Below are 21050 nucleotides of genomic sequence, written 5' to 3'. Positions count from 1 at the left end.
AGAGAAGTTCCAATTCAGGATATAATCATAAAAACAAAAATTAATTTATTCCTATTAACTAGTCTAGAATAAACATCTCCCACTGAAATGTGTCACAAGCCAAGGGCCAAGGCTTTTAATGTTCATCTGAGGGTTTTAAAGCTGAGAAATAAAGTAAAAAAAAATTATTGTGAGCCCAGCAGAGAGAACTATTCATCAACTACATCCAATATTTACTGAACATTTGTGTGTATGAATGAAGTAAATATTTTTGTTTTCTTTCCTCTTTTACCCACTTGTCATGTAACATAAAAGATATTTGAGATTTATGAACTTTACATCATAGTACTTAAATTACAGGATATCAAGAAAAGTAAACATCCCAAAAGGATTTTGTATCCTCTTCTGGCAAAAGGGTTAGTAGGTTTTCAGTTGTATCATGTAAGGTGGAAGTTGTATCATGTTAGTTGGAAGTATGAGCGTGTTGTTGTCTTTATATGAAGCTTAAGTATAAGAAGATGCAGATGGGTGCCAAGTTGACAAGGGGTGGACTTGTGATAATTAATTTTATGTATCAATTTGGCTGGGCCAAAGTGCCCAGAGATTCTGGATGTTTATGTGAGGGTGTTTTTCGTATGAGATTAACATTTAAATTTGTGAATTTTGGGTAAAGCAGATTGCTCCCCATAATGTGAAGGGCCTCATCCAATCAGTTGAAGGCCTTAATAGAACAAAAACTGATCTACTGTGGGCAAGAAGGTATTCTGCCTACAGATAGCCTTTGGACTTGAACTGCAACATTGGTTCTTCCTTGGGTGTCCCGTCTCCAGGCCCACCCTGCAGACTTTGGACTTGACAGCCTCCATAATTGTATGAACAAATTCCTTACAATATCTCTCTGTTTCTGTCTCTCTGTCTCTCTCTCTGCGCGCGTGTGCTCGCACACACACACACACACACACACACACACACACACACAGTATTGGTTTTGTTTCTCTGGAGAACCCTGACTAATACATGCACATGCATATATAATCACAGATATAAAAATGCAATTATCCACCAACTTGGTAGTAAGCATTTGCAGCACCTACACATGTGCTGTGGCTCTTGCCACTTCTGACAACAAAATGGTCATTCTGCTATGGCTTTAAACTACACATTAGGCACTGCACGATAGGAGTTCTTTTTATCAAGTCTTACCATTGTATAGAGAAGGACATTTTAAAAGAAAATAAAGTAGAGGTGTTTTGTATTAAACGTTTATTCAGGATTTCTGACAGTATGAAAGTTATGGAAGAACTCTATGATTGCAAGACAGAAAGAAAATACTCTGTGAAGTGGCCATGTTATCCCCTGTGTCTTCAGGCTGGACGACAGGTTCTGACGCGCATGGGCAAAGTTGGTATATGACAGAAGTTAATCAGGTTATGGCAGCATTCTTTTCTACCAACCAAACTCAGATGGTATCATTAATGAAGAGGGTTTTCCCTCCCTTTATTCCTATGTGTCTGCAAATCCTGTGTGACATTTTGCTGACATTACCTTCAGATACTTTTACAGACTATGCCAGGCAATCCTAGAATGCTGGGAAGAGACATTGAAAGCATCAAGGCTGCCTCCCTGTACTCTAACACTCCTGGAAAGGTAGCTTGCTGTCACTTTCTTTAAAGAAAAGGCAATTCTCCTCAGTGCCTTGTGTGCAGGGTCATTCTATACCTGCAAAACTGAGGAGGTTCATAAACAGAACAAGTCAGAGGGCCTTCAGCTGAAAACGGAGGTAAAAGATCATGGGACCTAATGGGCTTCTCATTTTTAAATCCTAGCTTTATAGACAGCAAGGAATTTGAGGCAAAAGAGAATTTGGGGGGCAATGTTAAAAGGAGAGAAAAAAAGGATGCATTTTTTTCTGACTCTTTAGAAGATTATCTGTGGTCCTTGAAACAAGAGGCAAACTTGGCATTTTAACCAAGCAAATGAAAGCCTTGACAAAGGCTGAACTTGCAAACTATCCATTAAACATTGTCTGTAAAAAAAAAAAAAAAAAGAAAGAAAAGAAAAAAAAGAAAAAAGCATTAGTTTTCTTGAAAAATGGTCATTCAATATGATTGTTTAATAATCCCTTTTGGACCAAAATAACAGTCTTAATTTCAATTTTTTTCATTATACATCATTCATAAAATCTACTCCCTCAGTTTTCCGAAGCAATTGAGTAGCATAATATGTAACATAAAATAAAATCACTAAATTCAAGGGGTTTTTGTTTGCTTTGATCTTGTTTTGCTTTTTATAGTCAGTTGTAAAGTGACTGCTAGGAAATGTACCCTTGATTATTAATTAGGTGAAGGGGAACATTCTACATTTGGTTGAGATGCAATTATGTGCCTGGACATATATAGGGGAGATATTAAACTTTTTCATTTGTTAAGCACTTCCTATGGGCCAGGCACTCTTCTGGGTACCAGGGATTCTACGGAGAATACGACAGATCTTATCTCTGTCTCACAGAGGCTACTTTCTAGTTTGGGAGCCAAAAAATAAACCCAAGAAGCATGTCAGATAATAAAACTAATCTGCAGATAATTGAGGTAGGGTGCGTGACAAAGGATGGTCAGCTGATTATTTTAGGTCCACTATGCAAGTGATGTTTACTCTGAGATCTGAATGTCAGGAAGGATCCAGCCGGATGAGTGTCAGAAGGAAAGCTTTTCAGGTAGAGGGCACGACACCGACAAAGTCCCCAAGGCAGAGACACAGGCTTCATCTGCTAATGCAACAGAGAGCCAAGATGGTGCCAGCATGGGGGACAAAGGGGCGAGTGGAAAGAGAGGGAGTTGTACAGGGATGTAGTTGGAGAATGTTGGGTAAGTGAGAAACATGAAATGTGCTGTCCGGTGTTCAAGGAACTAGAGATTCAGAGAGGCCCCTGAGATTTAAATAACTGAGAGCACAAAATCCCTGACTAAAGGTTACAATGCGGAGAGGCAGGGTGGGATCCGAAGGATTATCTGGGTGTGGGGCATTATTACAGGAAGCCACGTGAAGTGGTTCCGGGCTTTCTGAAGTTCCTTTTAGATTTCTTTTCCCATATATCACAGAACTGTACAATATTAGAGCTGTAGGTGGACTCAGCTTCAGCTCATTCCTCATTTGAAAAAGTGAATATTCTTAATGGTTAAACACACCCAAGGCTGTGCTTTAACGGTATTGAGGCATAACTGGGTCTTAGGAAAAGTAACTATCTGTAAGCTTCCCTTTCCTTTGGGGAAAGTTCTGTTCAATGTCACAAAATAAGCACAGACCCCGCCCTCCCTGACTGCAGCCTATCGCAGCTACCCATGTTGCATCCAAGGTGTAGCGCAGTGCCTGGCACAAAAGAGGAGCTCTATATTGGTCTACATGATTACAAGTAACAGGCCAAGATTATTTTGGAGCTTGCTCCTCTTTCCCTAACTGAAAGATAAGCTAAATGACCTAGAAAAGGCATCTCCTGTGCTAGCTGGCCTTCTCTGACCCTCTTTCAATGAGTCTGACCTTTCAATAGGCCCACATTTACATTCCATTGTTTCCCATCCACCATGAGCAATTGCAAATTCCTTTGGGTTAGCTTTTGGCTTCCTTTCTCCTTTTTTACCCCAAACTTAAGCCTTTACTTCAAACACATGGTAAACAAGTCTTTATTCTGTTATCATGGCATTTAGTTCTTTGATACAGTCCATTCTGGAGCACTGTCTGTAGGGAGACCAAGGGAGAGGAAGGAAGTTTGAAGAACACAGGTTTATCCTTGCTTGGTCCATCCCCTGCTCAGCAAAGTAAGTGGCCTATAGTGTTGATGCACTTTAAACACAGCACATACCATTACCATTTTGACTTGTTGGAGCCTTTGTGTTGTATGATTCGTTCTGCTTGTAGTGGTACTATGTGTACAGTGGGTTAACGAACATAGATTTATTTTCTACGTGAGATTCTAACTTGAGCGTGGTCCTTAGTAAATTCTTTATTTCAACTATTTTTCACAATTTATATTAAGTAGTAGTATCTCCATCATACAGATGAATAGATTAAGGTTTAGAGAATACCTAGTCTATGTCTCAGGTAACTGAGCCTCAGCTGTATCCGACTAAAGTATACCTTCGCCTGTTACTGACACTCCTGAGCTTGCTTGGGGGGGGGGGTGACATAAACATTTATGTAGCTTATCTTCAGAGTTGAAACCAAAAGGAAACTCCCTAAGTTGCTTTACATTAAAATGATCCCAATCAACCTTTTGCCTGTCTGTTTTCCCACTACTGGTTAATATACTACTGGTTCCCCAACTATCCCTTATTTTGTTGCTGCAATTTGTAGGCAGTGTTTACAGGAAACAGTCCGTAGGGGTGGCCTGAGCTTCTGTTGCTTCTTACTAGATTGATGATAGGGTCAGAAATAGGAGCGATTTGGGGCAAGATTTATAATGAACCAATTAAATCTTTCAGGTTTCACTTTAGTTTGGCACAGATGTCTGCCAGAAATCCAGGTTCCTTATTTACTATTGGCACTTTGTAAATAAAGTGAGGGTGAAAGAGCTCTTTATACTGTCTTTGTGTAGGTCACATCTTTAACATGTGTGTCCCCGGGATTCAGCCTGTGAAGAAATTCCAAGCCCTGCGCTGCCTGAATGGTGGGCCACAGGACTAGTAGGGGAAAGAAGTAGGTGGGCATGTGGGTTTGCCCTGGACAGAGTGAAGGGAGAGGATCCTTGGTTCCAAAGCTCTCTGGCTTTCCTACAATACCAGATGTTTTGTCATTACAAAGTGATTGTTTGGAATTGAACTGAAAGGTCTTTTAAAATGCAAATGCCTAATAATAAATAAGTGCCTAGCAATAAATGCTGAACACTAAATCTATGTCAATAATATATAAAACTTTCAGTAAGGTCATAGTCCTCTTGTGTTTAGACAGTCACCAATAATACTGAATTTTGACCTTTAATTTTTTTCCAAAAATTTTTGCTTGTGTATTATTTTTCATAATCATGAAGAAGGTTCCCTGGATGTCATTTTCCAGGTCAATCCTGAGAGCCAAACAGAAAGCTGTCAGATATGTGCTATTCCTTACCCTTCATGTTGTATTCTAGTTGTCAGTTATATTTGTATTTATTGTTCATTTGATTATGCTACATCAGACATTGACAACATTCCAAAGATGAGGATAAGGTGAGTTTTCAGCCCGTCACAGACCTATTGGTTTGTTACTAGCTAGATTTCCATTCCACCCACATCAAGAGACATCATTGGCCTTCCTTCTTTCATTTATCCCCTGATTGAAATAAAAGATTTACTACAAAACCATGTCTTCACTCACCCTGCCCACTTTCCTGTGGCCTCATTCTCCAGAAAGGATGGGTATAGAACATTGGAGTTATCCCCCCAGAAAAGTTGCTAATCCCTGTGCTTGTCTAAACTTGCATCCATCTTCCCAACTACATAAATTCCCGCATTCCAACTCCCAACACTCCCTTATGTGTTTGTGTATGTAAATTTGTTCATTTTTAATGAGATAGGGGTAGTTAAAAAAAAAGCAAATACCCTTAATAGAAAGATTAATAGTTATCTACCACATTTTGGGTTGCATTAACTCCCCAAAACACATTGGAATGTATCACTTTAACAGCCTTGGTGGAGGGATTTTCCTCGGGTGGCTTTTAGATCTCTTGATGCTCGGGCTCAATCTACCTTTACAGGCTATTCCCCAACTACCCCTCATCCTGTGAACTCATGTTTATTACTGTATCGCCTGCATCTAGCACAATGTCTGATGCATAGTTCTAGAAGAATCTGTTGATGAATGGATGAATGAACTCCAACCATGACTAGAGCTGTACCAGACACAGAGGTGCCCATGCTGGCTAATAATGGTCAGTCCTTGAGATGGATATATATTTTTTTAAATGTCTTTTCGAAATCTCTGTATCTTTTTTTTGTTAAGCGATTGTTTCTTTCGTGTGTGTGTGTGTGTGTGTGTGTGTGTGTGTGTGTGTACATTTTATTGGGGAATATTGGGGAACAGTGTGTTTCTTCAGGGCCCATCAGCTCCAAGTCATTGTCCTTGAGTCTAGTTGTGGAGGGCACAGCTCACTGGCCCATGTGGGAATCAAACCGGCAACCCTGTCATTCAGAGCTCGTGCTCTAACCAACTGAGCCACCCAGCCGCCCCTGGATATATATTTAAGACATTATGAATTCCACATTTATTGGGGGGGGGGGCAGTGAGAGAGAGAGGCAAATTTGTGCCAGCTAAAATATTTTTAATTTCACTTGAAAGTGCTGTTTTCTTACTTCAACAATAGTGGCAACATGGCCATATACATTTTGCTTGTGTGTAAGGTCTGAGTAAGGAACATATTTCCAAATTATTCCACAGGTGCCGTACAGCACCTTAGAGTTTGGTACTCATGTTACTGCTCTGCTTAAAACCTTCCTCTTTTGTACCAAGCTGGTCTTTCCAAGATCAGCCCAAATGTAATTTCTTTGTGGAGACTTTCCTCAACAATTCCATGCCTGCTGCCTCTCCCCAGTAGAAATGTCTCTGTTCTACTCTGGCTGAACTTCTGTTTTAACACTTGTTGTGGATATGTACATAATTTACGTGTATGTATCCCCACTTAAAATGAGAGCTTCTGTGAAGTGAGATAACTGGATTACTCATATTTATGTACCTTGATCCTAATATTTGTACTTAAAAAGTGCTTATTAAATGCTTGCATGAATGAATGGAAGGAGGAAGGAAGAGAAGGAGGGAGGGAAAGAGGGTGAGAGGGAGAAAAGAAGAAAAGAAGGAAGGAAAAAAAAGGAAGGAAGGAAGGAAAAAAGGAAGGAAAGGAGGGAGGGAAGGAGGGAGGGAGGGAGGGAAGGAGGAAGAGAGGGAGAGAAGAAGGAAAGAAGGAAGGAAGGAAGGAAAGGAAGAGGGCAAAAAAGGAAGGAAAGAAAGAAGGAAAGGAGGAAGGATAGATCTGGTCAAGGTCTACAGTAGTGATTAGCTGAGTGTGTGGCTTTGAGGTGGTTGGCATTAGTGGGAAGTATGGTGGGAGGCAACAGTTAAGAGTGGGGGACCGCACAGTGTACCAGGGCTCTGGGTGGGAGGTGGGAGAGGCACAGGAGTCAACTAAAGTGACAAAAAAGGGGTATAAAAAGATAAATTTGGTCCTAAAAGCAAGTTTTGTTACATCACAATTTTACCTATCATCTGCCCAACTCAGAAAAAAATAATAATTTCTTAAAATAGTTAAAAAATGCAGTTAGGGAAAACAACATAAGGCCTCCATACTAGAGGCCTTACTAGCTACATGTGCTCGTACATTATCTAACAAAACCCTATTCCAAAATTCTTATGTGTATAGTCTTGTTTTTTCAAAACTACTGTCTTAGAAAATATAAATAAGCCCAATGTATAGAAAGGATATAGTTTTGTGGGTTTAAATAACTCTTAACACTATTATTCTAGATAACATGTTCTTCTCTTAGTTGCCTACTGTATCACATTCTTATCTCTATTATGCATGTCAACTTTAACAATTATGAATACGGAAGGTAATAATCACCAAAGAACCTGTGTTTTATAAGGAGCTATTTATTTAATTGCCATTGCTAGTTACTTTTCTATAATAGCTATCCTGAATAAACTCATCTGTCATCATTTCCTGTTTGATGAATACTGTAAAAAACATGCACTTGGTGACAACCTTCGGTAAAAACAGATCCATTTAGTCTCAGTGGGTAGAGTGTAGTTCTCTTAACACCAAGGTCACCGGTTCGATTCCCATGTGGGCCAGTGAACTGAGCCCTCCACAACTAGAGTGAAAACAATGAATGACTTGACATGGAGCTAATGGGTCCTGGAAAAACACACGGCTCCCCAATATTCCCCAATAAAAATTAAAAACAAAACAAACAAAAACATCCATTTAGTTGCTCTCTAGAGTAATAATTACATTTTCTGTCATTTCTGTGTACTTTTTTGGTGATGTGCCAGGGAAAGAATTCTATAAGCATCAACTAATGAATCAATAAGTGTGGGAAACTGAACTCCACAGGATTGTTCTAGAATGTGTAACACTTTGAGCTATACAAAACAATTATACCGTGTTTCCCCGAAAATAAGACCTAGCCAGACCATCAGCTCTAATGCGTCTTTTGGAGCAAAAATTAATATAAGACCCAGTCTTATTTTAATATAATATAAGACTGGGTCTTATATAATATAACATAAAATATACTATAATATACTATAATATACTATAATATACTATAATATACTATAATATAATATAATACCAGGTCTTATATTAATTTTTGCTCCAAAAGACGCATTAGAGATGATGGTCCGGCTAGGTCTTATTTTCCGGGAAATGCGGTATTGCCCTGTTACCAATCTGGTATTGTGTCTAGGGAAGGGAGACTAACACAGCTAAGGAATAGTCCAAGTGGGGATATAGTTAAGTCCTTATAAAAATATTTTTCAAAATATTTCCTCTAATATGTTGAGAAATACCAGTTATTTGCTTTCTGAACCTTTAAATTAAATGAAAAGGGTCATATCTTAGTAAAAGTTTCAGGGTTTAGTTTTTATAGTCCATCATTAAGGAAATATAAAGTAGAAGAGCTAAAATGACTTTCTGAAGTATTAAAATACACATGCACTAGAAAATGTTTTGTTTCAGTGCAAACTTTCCATGTTGATGAATCATTTCCATATGAGAGTTTTGATTGCAGTTTGCCCAGTATGAGGTCTTAATGTGAGAGGACTGGCTTGGCGGAGTGAAGGGGCAATTAACCTATCTCATGTCAAGCCGTCTGTATTTTCTATGGCTGCACAAGGTGTTGTAGAGAAATTATCTGGAACTGACTAAACCTCAGGAGAGAAGGGGGATAATCACGCATTCCGGGGTGGTTCTCCCAGAGAACGCGATCGCCCTCTAGGCTGCATTTACAAGCAGAGTTTTGTGATGCAACTCTGGCCGCTTCGCCTCCAGGAAGTAAGAGAGAAGGGGACGGATTCCTCCTCATAGGTGGACAATCTGGACCAAAGAAAGAGGCTGGCGACGGGAAGGAAGAAATGGATCAAGCGTTTGAATAGTGGCCACAGGGCAACCTAAAGCCTGTGCGGTTAACAGGCTCGCGTCACACGCAGTTCCCCAGCCTACCTCCCCACTACCCCATACACCCGCCGCCGCCGTGTGTCACCTTCCTGTTCGGAAGTCTTAGTAGGTTGCTGGGACAGAACAGGGGGCGCCTGCTCCACCCATCAGGTATCCGGTTGGAAGAAAAGCCAGTCTCAACAACTTGATTCTCTCCATTAAATGATAAGTTTTGCAGACCATTCGTCTCCAACTGCTGAACGTTAGGGCAGGGGGAGGAGGAAACACATCAGACAGTCCTTTTCTGTTCCAACCACAAATCATACGGTTGTGCCTCTTCTCTATTCCACCTAGAGCTCTGTAACTTAAATTCCAAGTTCTTCCTGGAATGCATGCTGGAGCGGCAGAGCTTCTTTGAGAAAATGAACTCGATGCATGTGTTTGATTTTCTGGACTGATTTGTGATGATAATCAGTCAACTTACATTTTTTGTGTGGCTTGCTGGGGGTATAATAAACCCAGGATGCTGATGACTATAATTTTCTGGGTGATGTTGCAATGGAGGGAATAAATGGTCCAGGGTTGAACTTTGCAGCTTGCTCCCTTCCTGTATGTAAATTGCCTTTATATAAAGTGGGGTTGATAACAGAGCAGGGACAGCCGCCTCTGACTCGTGCTCCCATGTCATCTCAGCCTCCAGCCTTATCAGGCACAGACCAGGAGGCTACTCCAGCCCTAACTGAGCTGTACCTACTACCTCCAGCCTCCAGGAAGTAATCTCCAACCTTCATATCCTAGGCAACCTGAAGAATGAAAGAGGAGGCTATAAAATCCCCTTTGAAAGGTTTGTCTGCTTTTACTACTATAATTTGGATGAAATGAATAAAACAAAGATGATTCAGAGGATTGGGGGTTACTTGGCATGGGGAAGACACAGGATATAGGGGGGTTAAGTGTCTCTGATGGAAGATTTCTGAATTTAACGCTTTAAAAGCAAACAAGCAGAAATCTTCGTGCAAGTTGGTGTTTCTGGGGGGCAGTCTTTGCAAAATTTGCTCTCTCAAAAGGGGAAGGAATGGTGTGGGAGCATGACTGGGCTGGCTAGGCTAGTTGAAATGGTACGCGGGGGCACTGGCAATAACAAATCATTATATGAAGAATCCACGCAAGAGGAAGCAGAAGTGGGTCAGTGACTATGATTTGGAGTTTCCTAAACCTTGCTTTAGGTTGGAGCATCAATTTCAGGCAAAAGTAAGCGCTTTTTTTACGAGTGGATACTGAGCCAAATTTCTCAGCCCATCTCCAGGAGAAATGATGCATGCCCTCTTCTCCCATTGTGGGGCTGTGGTAACTGAGCAAACCAAGAAAAATTGAGGCCACAAATCATATTAGGGCAAGTGAGGTGGTTGTTCCTGCAAAACAAATCCCTGTCCAGGACCAAAGAAAACCGCTTCAATGCTATTCTTGGTTTGACGGCTGGTATTTCGGAGTCAGTAGGCAACTCTGAAACGGTAGGGCTCTTAGCAGTAAGGGGTCACGGCGGGGCACCACTGCCGACAGCACCAGGGAGTGCCAGGTACCGGGCCCTGCAAATCTTAGTAACTTTCAGCCATCTGCTAGCTCCTTGCCCAGTGGCGCTGCTTGCAGCTTCCCCCGCCAGCTCTGGCGCGACTTCTCGCGCCGGCGGTCAGATTGCAGTTTCCAGGCATGTCACAGCTACGGGGTTACGGGAAGGCACCGAGCCGCTACTCTGCTGAACTCCCTTCTTTACTCTGCTTTCTGGAGCCGAGGCTCCTTGCTAATCTTTCAGGAGCTAAAGAGTCACAGTTGATCTGGGACTTGAGAGAAAGAGCCAGGTGGTAAAACTGTAAGAAGACACGGACAGTCCTTGAAATAAACCGAGGGAGAAGTAGGGAAGAAGAGGACAAACTAAGGGCATTTTAAGACAATGTAATGTGACCTTGCGGATAGCGGGAGAGTTTTCTGGTGGGATAGCGGGAGAAAGAATCGGCCGAGTGGACGATGCCGCAAGACGCGGATCGCGCGCCGCCCTCACCGCCGTGGGGTCACGCCAGGTCGGCCTCTTGCGCGGAGCCACTGCTCCCCTAATTTGCCACTTCCTCACGTGTTCTTGTATGGCGGGGATTAAAAATGCAAGGAAAAAAACTACATGCGGAAAGGACAGAATGTTCTCAGAGATTAGGGGGGGAAAAAGTGCGATGCAGATTATACTTTTTCCCCCTTTAGTGCAGAGACGAATTTTATTTCCGCCCCCTCCCCTACACATTCCTGACCTCTCCCTCCCCCTTGTCTTTTTCTTTCCTTCCTCCTCTTCCAAGTTCTGGGATTTTTCAGCCTTGCTTGGCTTTGGCCAAAAGCACAAAAAAGGCGTTTTCGGAAGCGGCTCGGCACTGCACAAGGGCCATTTGTTTGTTTTGGGACTCGGGGCAGGAAATCTTGCCCGGCCTGAGTCACGGCGGCTCCTTCAAGGAAACGTCAGTGTTCTCTTGTCGCCCTCGCCGGCTGCGAGCCCCGCCGTCGCTTTCCATGGGGGAGATGCAGGGCGCGCTAGCCAGGGCCCGGCTTGAGTCCCTGCTCCGGCCCCGCCACAAAAAGAGGGCCGAGGCGCAGAAAAGGAGCGAGTCCTTCCTGCTAACCGGACTGGGTAAGCGCCACCGGCACGCGGGTATTTGTGTCACTCCCCCACTAGTTGCTCGGCTCCGGCGAGAGGGACTGGGTGTTTGTGATCGTTCTGAGAGTGGACGGATGAGGTCTGGGTAGCGGGGAGGGGACGGCGGGAGCGGGGCGACTGGCCGGGCGCCTTGGCCCCACGCTGACCCCGCAGATGAGGGCGCGCGGGGCGGTCCCCCGGCCCCCTCCGGCGCGGCCACTCTGCTCTCGACAGATAACCCCTGCTGGTGGCGCGCGGCCGCCGGGCGAGGGCAGGGGAGGCTGCCGTATGAATTTGGAAAGAGGATAGGCGCCGGGGCCGGGAGTGAATCCGAAATCAGGGTTTGAGAAACTAGAGAAGGCACAAAGCCACCCGGGCGCCGCGCACCCGGCGGAAAGCACCTCGGTGCTGCGACTCTGATTTCCTCGCAGGGCAGAATAAATGAGAAAGGTGGAAAATTACTTCGGGCTCTCCCTCCCTCCGTCCCTCCGTCCCTCCCACCCGCTCCGCCTAAGGTTCCCCTCTCTCAGGCCCTAGAGCAAGAGAGGTAGATTGCCGCCCCGCGCCAGGTCCCCCAGGGCGGTCCCCGCGCCCCCGCCCCCGGCTGGCCTGTAACCTCCAGCCGCCAGTAGTTTAGCTGCCTGCGGAGCCCTGCGGCAGCCGGGGGTGGGGCCTGGCCAGGGAGGAGGGCGGGGCCTGGCAGCGCGGCGTCCTCATTGTCGCGCGGGCCCCGCCCCCGCAGCGGCTCAGAGCTTATAAGACGCGCGGCACGGCCCTAGAGCAGTGTTGGCTCAGCGGGTCTCTTTCAATAACTGCCGCCTGTGCCTCCTCTGTGCTCTCTGAGGCGATGACAGTGAAAACCGAGGCTGCTAGAGGCACCCTTACCTACTCCAGAATGAGGGGAATGGTAGCAATTCTAATCGGTGAGTGTACTTAGAAGATTGGATTTCTAGGGTATGGGAAGTGGAAAATTTTTGAAGGTCCCGCGTCAGATTAGTGCGTGTGGCGTTGGATGTTATGAAGGCATTTAAACGTTTATTTGTCCTCTCTAATTCACAGCTTTCATGAAGCAGAGGAGGATGGGTCTGAACGACTTTATTCAGAAGATTGCCAATAACTCCTATGCATGCAAACAGTAAGTTTGGGGTGTATTTGGGGAAAGAAAAGTTAGTATAGTTTCAGTTTACCAGCGGTAAAGACAGGCTCATCAGTGCGTTGATCAGGAAGCCGAAGACTTCCCCGGGGATGGAGATCCTTTTACATGTTAAAATTTATTTAAAACATTTTAAACATTAAAATTAATTTGAGGATTTGGTGTGTTCTAGAGCTGTAAGATAAAATTTTCATGTTTGTCTAATTCATCCATCTCCATAAAGAACATCCCTCATCTCTATTTAGCTGGGTTTATTATTGTCTTTGGCTATTATTTTCTTTCACTGGGTAATTTATTTGGGTGTTTTTAGTTTAAATACGAAATTCTGGAAAAGTTGATTCAGAAACTCACTGTTGGTGTCGATGTGCCCCCTGGTGGCAAATTAAGTTCTAAATCGTTTCTTCTTTGCAGTCCTGAAGTTCAGTCCATTTTGAAAATCTCCCAACCTCAGGAGCCTGAGCTTATGAATGCCAACCCTTCTCCTCCAGTAAGTATTCTCTATTTGTGGTGCACCTCTGCAGGAATCTTGTAAATGAGTCAGTTAGTATTCCTACATTGATGAATTAAACTGGCATTTCTAGAAATTAGTATCAAGGCAGGAATGCCTCTTTAGTTCAGAGCGTAACACATGACATAAGCACTTAAGTACTGAGTCAGTGGAGTATTTTAAAACGTATGTTTCATAAAAGTTTTATCTGCTTACAATAACACTGTGTGTAGTTTTCATACTCTAATTTGAAATATTAACATGTATTAACATGAAAACTAGTTTTGACTGTGTTTATAGACGTATGATGACTTGCCTCAGTCATTTGCAGATGTAACGTCTTTGACATTGGCTGTATTTTATTATTGGTGTCTTCCTTTGAAACAAAGATATTAAAGAAAACATTTTATTTTCCAGCCAAGTCCTTCTCAGCAAATCAACCTTGGCCCATCATCTAATCCTCATGCTAAACCATCTGACTTTCACTTCTTGAAAGTGATTGGGAAAGGCAGTTTTGGAAAGGTAATCTTAAATCTGAAGACCTCACTTATAGTCGTGCATGCACGCATTTTACATTCTCCCTGGATGTGAATAGCAAAAATTTATTTTTTTAATTGAAATTTCAGGTTCTTCTAGCAAGACACAAAGCAGAAGAAGCATTTTATGCAGTCAAAGTTTTACAGAAGAAAGCCATCCTGAAAAAGAAGGAGGTATGAGATGTGCTTGATGAGTTGAGGTTGGAGATAGATTTTCATTCAGTAGTTTCACCTTGGGATTTGGGTACCACATTCAAATTTGCCACTAAATCTTAATTGTCCTTTTCCTAGGAAAAGCATATTATGTCAGAAAGGAATGTTCTGCTGAAGAATGTGAAACACCCTTTCCTGGTGGGCCTTCACTTCTCTTTCCAGACTGCTGACAAATTGTACTTTGTCCTCGACTACATTAACGGTGGAGAGGTGAGCAGAAGGGAATATGAGCAAACCTTGGGTGTGTCTGCATTGCCTACTTGGTTTTAGTTTGAGAAGAAAGTTTTTAAAAGACACTTAGGGGGGGAAAGTTACCAGAATTAGCATTTCCTTTAACCTGCCAGGTTTCAAATAGCTAATAGACTATTTAGGGCCACTTCCTGCAATTGTTCTGTTTAGCTATATAAGTCAGTACTAATTAAATGCATTGTTATCAGGCTTTGGCAACCCAAATTAACTTTGTTCTGTCTCCTGCAGTTGTTCTATCATCTCCAGAGGGAGCGTTGCTTCCTGGAACCACGGGCCCGTTTCTATGCTGCTGAAATAGCCAGTGCCTTGGGTTACCTTCACTCTCTAAACATCGTCTATAGGTGAGCTGAAATGTTCTTCAGGCTGCCTCCCTCGGGAGGAAGGAGACATAGTCCTAGCGTTTGACAGGGCCTTAAAATAATCTTTGTTTATGTATAAGTTGGTCACCTAAGACCAGATCTCCCGACATGCGAGCTGCCTTGTCTCCATGCCACTAGGGAGCTAGCCAACTAGGATTGTGCCTAATCCAGAATAGGTTAGCAGAACAAGGACTCCCTTTTGTATTCACTGTACAACTACAGTGAATTTAAAATGCTTCTCATACCCCAGCAATTATTAGAGAGGACGTCTTACGAAGTGAAATTAACTTATGCAACTATTTTTCTGTTCATTTTTTACAGAGACTTAAAACCAGAGAATATTCTGCTGGATTCACAGGGACACATCGTCCTTACTGACTTTGGGCTCTGCAAGGAGAACATTGAACACAACGGCACGACATCCACCTTCTGTGGCACACCAGAGGTAAGAGCATTCTTGATTTGGTGCCTCCTCTACCCCCTCCTTCCTGGAGAGATAAGTGCAATCATGCTTTTAACTACCAAAGGAGTCAACTGTTCTGCAAGATTTCTTCGTCCAATTTAGTGCAAGTAAAATAAATTTGCTGTTTGACGCAACATGAGCTATTCCAAGGCCTATGTTGCTTTAATTAAAACTAGTTGTTTGTAAGATCCATGGCATAAAAGAGTTCTAAATCCCTAAGGATGATACTATTGCGTGCCCAGAAGCTTCCTGATTATCAGTATAGGTAAGTGGTCAGTCAGCCTCCAAGGCCAGCAGCTTTATCAGGAAGTAATCTAAAGAAATATATTCTCCAAGTAGACCCAGGGTTTCTCCTCAGCCCTTTAGAAGTGCATGCCTGGACTTGGTATTGGCCGGTTTCATGGACTCTAAACTCTGTTTTCTTGGTCTGTCTTTCAGTATCTTGCACCTGAGGTGCTTCATAAGCAGCCATATGACAGGACCGTGGACTGGTGGTGCCTGGGGGCCGTCTTATATGAGATGCTGTATGGCCTGGTGAGTAGCACATTGAGAATCACAAAATATTGCCCCTGGTTTGATAATGCTCCGTAGAAAGCAATCTTCTTAATATCCAAACTTTTCTGAGCAGATGGGCCCTATTGCAGACCTGGTTATTGTGTCTTGCCCTTTATCAGTAAGCTTAGGCAAGGCTATCGAGAGGAATATTGTTTATTTTATAAGTATTTTAGGGTAAACCCTTACTTAGTGGATTTTTCTTTTGTAAATTCACATCTTACTAAATGTGACCACACTTAATCTATGTGAGTGAGAGGCTTTATTAGCATCTACCCCCGATAAGAGTTGCAAAATAGTTACTTAAAAATCCAGGACAAAGAAAACCTATCAAGGGGAAAAGACTCAAATCCAGCTTAATATATTGCAGTTTGTCTTTTTCTCTTGGTAATATATGCTGTACAAAACTGCCAATTAAATACTAAGTAATTTTGTCTCTTCTTTCAGCCTCCTTTTTACAGCCGAAACACAGCTGAGATGTACGACAACATTCTAAACAAGCCCCTCCAGTTGAAGCCAAATATTACAAATTCTGCCAGACACCTCCTGGAGGGCCTCCTGCAGAAGGACCGGACAAAGAGGCTGGGTGCCAAGGATGACTTTGTGAGTCATTTTTTTCCTGTTTTCCTGGGTTGTCCGGGAAGTACACGGGATCTCATTGCCCTTCTTGCATTCTGCCTGTCTAAATTATTCTTGTTTTTCTTCTCAACAGATGGAGATTAAGAATCATGTCTTCTTCTCCGTGATTAACTGGGATGATCTTATCAATAAGAAGATTACTCCCCCTTTTAACCCAAATGTGGTGAGTGTCTTTTTCTCTTCTAAGTATAGGGAGGGCCAAAGGGCATTTCTTTGTCAGAGTTGGTGGTGGTGGTGGAAGGAAGAAGGCCCTCAAGGAACAAATTAGCTGATATTTTGTTCATGGACCATTATTTTACCTAGAAAAAAGTAGAATTTTTGTCCCAACAAACCTCCCATAATATTTCAGCACATTTATCAATGAAAATACCAAAAGATAAAGAATGGACCATCCTCATCACTTAAACTCAGGGTGGCCTCTGCGTTTTGTGCTTGAAATGGAAGATTATTATGGAAGTTTCCATATTGTGCTCTAAAGACTTGAGCTCCAGAATTTAAAGCCCACATGAGGATTTCCTTGCCCTGTATACAGTGTGAATTCTTGACCGAGTGTGATTTTTCCTTCCTGCTGTAGAGCGGACCCAGCGACCTGAGGCACTTTGATCCTGAGTTTACTGAAGAGCCAGTTCCCAACTCCATTGGCAGGTCTCCGGATAGCATCCTTCTCACGGCCAGCGTCAAGGAAGCTGCCGAGGCCTTCCTAGGCTTTTCCTATGCACCTCCTGTGGACTCTTTCCTCTGAACAGTCTTAGGGTTGGTTTCCAAGGAATCTCTGTGTGTTTTTAAATGATTCAGTTAGCCTTTTGGCAGAGCTGCCAGCCGACAGGACATCTTCAAAGAGAATTTGCACACCTCTGGGAGCTTGCACCTCTTGGCAATCGTATTGCACACTGTTTGCTGGAAGCTTTTCAAAGAGCACATCCTCTTCTTAACGAGCTCATGAGGTTTTCGTTTTTATTCTTCCTTCCAACGTGGTGCTATCTCTGAAATGCACATCAGAGTGCCGCCTTAGACAGATGCAGTAGTCTGATTAGACGGAGGTTGCTTTTCTAAAAAGGAACGCCTCCTGAAGGTCTGTCTGGGCCGTGATCACGAATCTTATGAAATGTGCCTTTTCTGATGAGATCGTGTTAGCTCCAAAGCTTTTCCTATTGCAGTGTTTCAGTTCTTTGTTTTTCCTTGTGGATTTACTGCGAACAGTGGTATGAGTGTGGTATGCTTGATCACAGATAGATTTAGTTATAAGCATCAATGTGACACTTGCAGGACACTACAATGTGGGACATTGTTTGTTTCTTCCATATTTGGAAGATAAATTTATGTGTAGACTGTTTTTTGTAAGATATAGTTAATAACTAAAATTTATTGAAATGGTCTTGCAATGACTTGTATCCAGATGCTTAAAGAAAGCATTGCTGCTACAAATATTTCTATTTTTAGAAAGGGTTTTTATGGACCAATGCCCCAGTTGTCAGTCAAGCCTGATGTTTTCATTGTTTAAAATGTCACCTGTAAAATGGGCATTATTTATGTGTGTTTTTTTTTTGCATTCCTGATAATTGTATGTATTGTATAAAGAAAGTCTGTACATTGGGTTATAACACTAGTATATTTAAACTTACAGGCTTATTTGTAATGTAAACCACCATTTTAATGTACTGTAATTAACATGGTTATAATATGTACAATTGCTACCCTTCCCCACCACACAACTTTTTTTTGTGTGTGATAAACCAATTTTGGTTTGCAATAAAACCTTGAAAAATATTTACATAAATTGTGTCATGCGTGTTCTTTTGTATATTTCGGTTAAGGGGGGCAATAAAAGGTCTGTTTAAAATCTAAATCCAGGAAAAGACTGTTATTTCCAGCTTCCAATAGCAGCTTCTGACTCCAGAGAAGTATAGGGTGGTCTTAAAGGCAACTTATTTATATTCCATTTTATGATGTCAGTTATTCATAAATCTATCCAAACAAATCCTTTTCAATTTAGTGGTCTCACAAGGACAGGCACGAAGTAATGTTTCCTATATTTATTGCCTGCCCTATGATGTTGACTGTTGTTTGTCCAGACATTTAGCTTATCTGAAGTAATAGGTAATTCTTTCAACATCTGAGGGCCTACTTTGGGCGAGGCTCTATTCTGAGTGCTGGGAATATAGCAGTGAGCAAAGCAGACAAATCTCTGCCTACATAGAGCCTGATAGAAAAGACAGACTTTTTAAATTAAGCAGTTGATTGAAAGGGAAATCAAGATAACAGTCTGCAGGTGTAGGAGAATGCCAATAAAGAGGTTGAGGACGTTTGTCATAAATGGATATTCCCAAAAAGCTGAGCTGGCAGGACTTCCGGTTTCTGAGAGTACCCAGAGCTGAACTGAGTGGTGTCAGCTCAGAGAAGGATCCCCAAGGAGCAGCACATCCCTGATTTAGGCCACAAGACTTTGGAACTGGTCGTGTGCACCCAGCACTGCATAGACCCAGCACACTCTGGGTGTGGTGTGCAGAGGCCAATCCTAGAACTCATCCTATGGAATATTTACAGTGGAGGAAGAGAATGTGGCGTGATATTAGATTATTCTCTTGCGTCCAAATGGTTTGGACTTTTTCACTTTTCTAGGCTTTTCACACAAATTCCCGGCAAACAAGGAGTCCCCTAACAGTTGATCTGGCTGCTGCCTTAACCTCTAAACCTACTGCACTCCGTGTACCCTGACCTCTCTGTTTGCACAAGGATTTCCCCAGGGAAAGCTGTCATCTCTTCCCCTTTCATCATGGCTCTTTATATCTCAATCCTGCCCCCATCCTCCCCAGGCTTCTGAGGGCTGAATCGATGTTTGGAGATCACTTAGTCCTTGTTCCTCATAATCTACTGAAGGAATGGGATCAAAATGAATCAATGATTTCTTGCAGAAGGTGGCTTCCTGGTCAAGGTCTGCATTTCAGTTGCTGCTCTACTTACAGACAATAGCTCCAGATTAAATCCCCTACCAACCCCAAATGCCAAAATCAACTACATGACAGAGAATTTAAAGCCTGCATTTTCCCAGGAAAGATGGATGCTAGCTCTGACAGAGATATTTGCATATCTCCCTCTCATTCTCATTTTTAATAACAGTTATGAATTCCTCCTTGAACAAAAAGTTCTTAAATCACATTTTTATTTAAACACAGTTCTTGCAGGCTGGGAATCTATAATCTGATTATAAATAACTCAGAGGGACCAGTCTTTGGATGAACAAAGCTTATTCATTTTTTTAAGAGTAGGAATTTGGTTTATTGGGTTACAGTCAATCACTATATAAGAACTTATTCATATTATTTGAAAACTGAAAGGAGCCAGAGGAGTCCCAAATGTTGTCGCACAAATGGGAGGAGATTATATCAAACACAGGTGGGTGGAAGGGAACAAGGTAAGAACAGGGAAGTCAAGAAAGGACAAGCGATCAATAAAAAAGGGCAAATATTTACTAAGCACTGATGTCAAATGATTCTAGTGATGTCAGATAGCATTCACATAGAGGTATTTTTTATCTGGAGGAGTGGTGCACATTCTTGCCAGCATTTGGAACTACATTTGAGCACGGTGGTTGCAAAAGGGGATAATCCCTTTCTCCATAGCTCCCCAGCTGTGAATCTGCCTAAATACGGGTTCAGATGAAGTTATTTGAGCTAAGATCCCCACAAATTAAAATGAGAATCTGAAACCACTGCTACCATGAGGAATATGTCAAATCGCTCTGCTTAGGGACTTTGCTATCTACCTGGAGAGACAAGGCACTCACTTATGGTATATGACAGGTATATGCGGGGTAAAGAGAACTTCAGAAGTCCAGAGGCTCTCTGTGGGGTTGGCTTCCTAGAGCAGGCTTTGCAGAGGGGATGCCAAAGATTTGTGCTAACCAATTCTATTTCTAGGGAGCCTAAAGGGATGCAGGCCCTGAGGATTAGATAATAGTAATAGCAAAGACTATTGAGCTCTCACTGTATGCCAGACATTGTTCTAAGTATTTTATACTCAATTTATTTAATCTTCAGAACAACTCCGTGATAGTGAAAGTAAAGAAACTAGCACAGCAAAGTAATTTGAAGTTAGGGGTCAAATCATGACATTCGGACCCCAAAGCCTATGCTTATAACCATTATGTATCCTGACCAACAGGTAACAACAGGATATAGAAGCAAACAATTGTGTGCTGTTAGTTATTCACTTATTATTTCATCAGACTTTTACTAAAGATACATTCCAGGTGTCATTCTAGAGAAAGAGAGAGAGAAAAAATCTGCAATTATAATATAGACACTATTAGTTGATGATGAAGAGAAGCTAGAAATGTACATTGTAGTGGGAGTGTAAGTTAGTACACCATTTTGGAAATTGGTTTGGCACTATCTACTAAAGATGAACAGACATATAACTTATTATCCAGTTAGTTCCACTCCATGGTTTATACCCCGAGGAATATATATATATATATATATATATATTTAAATTGAATATATATATATATTCAATTTAAAAAATGCAATAATTTCATAGTAGTAGTAATATGAATAAGCCCAAAATGAGAACGATTCAAATGTCTACCAATTGTAAATTGAATAAATTAGTGTGATTTTATATAATGAAACTGG

General features: G+C 42.1%; 1 protein-coding gene across 4 annotated transcripts in view; it reads left to right on the top strand.

Moving 5' to 3' along the window:
• SGK1 (serum/glucocorticoid regulated kinase 1) overlaps positions 1–18189 on the top strand; it is a 103337-nt gene extending 85148 nt beyond the window's left edge. The window contains exons 1-12 of one of the 4 annotated variants that reach the window (XM_033100593.1): positions 9740–9938; positions 12825–12900; positions 13330–13405; positions 13823–13927; positions 14032–14115; positions 14233–14364; positions 14632–14744; positions 15084–15207; positions 15664–15759; positions 16225–16380; positions 16490–16579; positions 16991–18187. In XM_033100593.1, coding sequence (XP_032956484.1) covers positions 9905–9938; positions 12825–12900; positions 13330–13405; positions 13823–13927; positions 14032–14115; positions 14233–14364; positions 14632–14744; positions 15084–15207; positions 15664–15759; positions 16225–16380; positions 16490–16579; positions 16991–17158 — 1254 coding nt within the window. In that variant the 5' untranslated portion in view covers positions 9740–9904 and the 3' untranslated portion in view covers positions 17159–18187. Of the gene's footprint in view, positions 1–9739; positions 9939–10034; positions 11760–11825; positions 12689–12824; positions 12901–13329; positions 13406–13822; positions 13928–14031; positions 14116–14232; positions 14365–14631; positions 14745–15083; positions 15208–15663; positions 15760–16224; positions 16381–16489; positions 16580–16990 lie in introns of those variants that run through there. The other 3 variants (XM_033100575.1, XM_033100586.1, XM_033100569.1) reach the window with 3 other exon arrangements.
• The last annotated feature ends 2861 nt before the right edge of the window (positions 18190–21050 follow it).

Source organism: Rhinolophus ferrumequinum, chromosome 3, assembly GCF_004115265.2.
Source record: "Rhinolophus ferrumequinum isolate MPI-CBG mRhiFer1 chromosome 3, mRhiFer1_v1.p, whole genome shotgun sequence".
Classification (NCBI taxonomy): domain Eukaryota; kingdom Metazoa; phylum Chordata; class Mammalia; order Chiroptera; family Rhinolophidae; genus Rhinolophus; species Rhinolophus ferrumequinum.
Note: the sequence above shows the minus strand (reverse complement) of the source record. Positions and strands in the feature narration are given on the sequence as shown.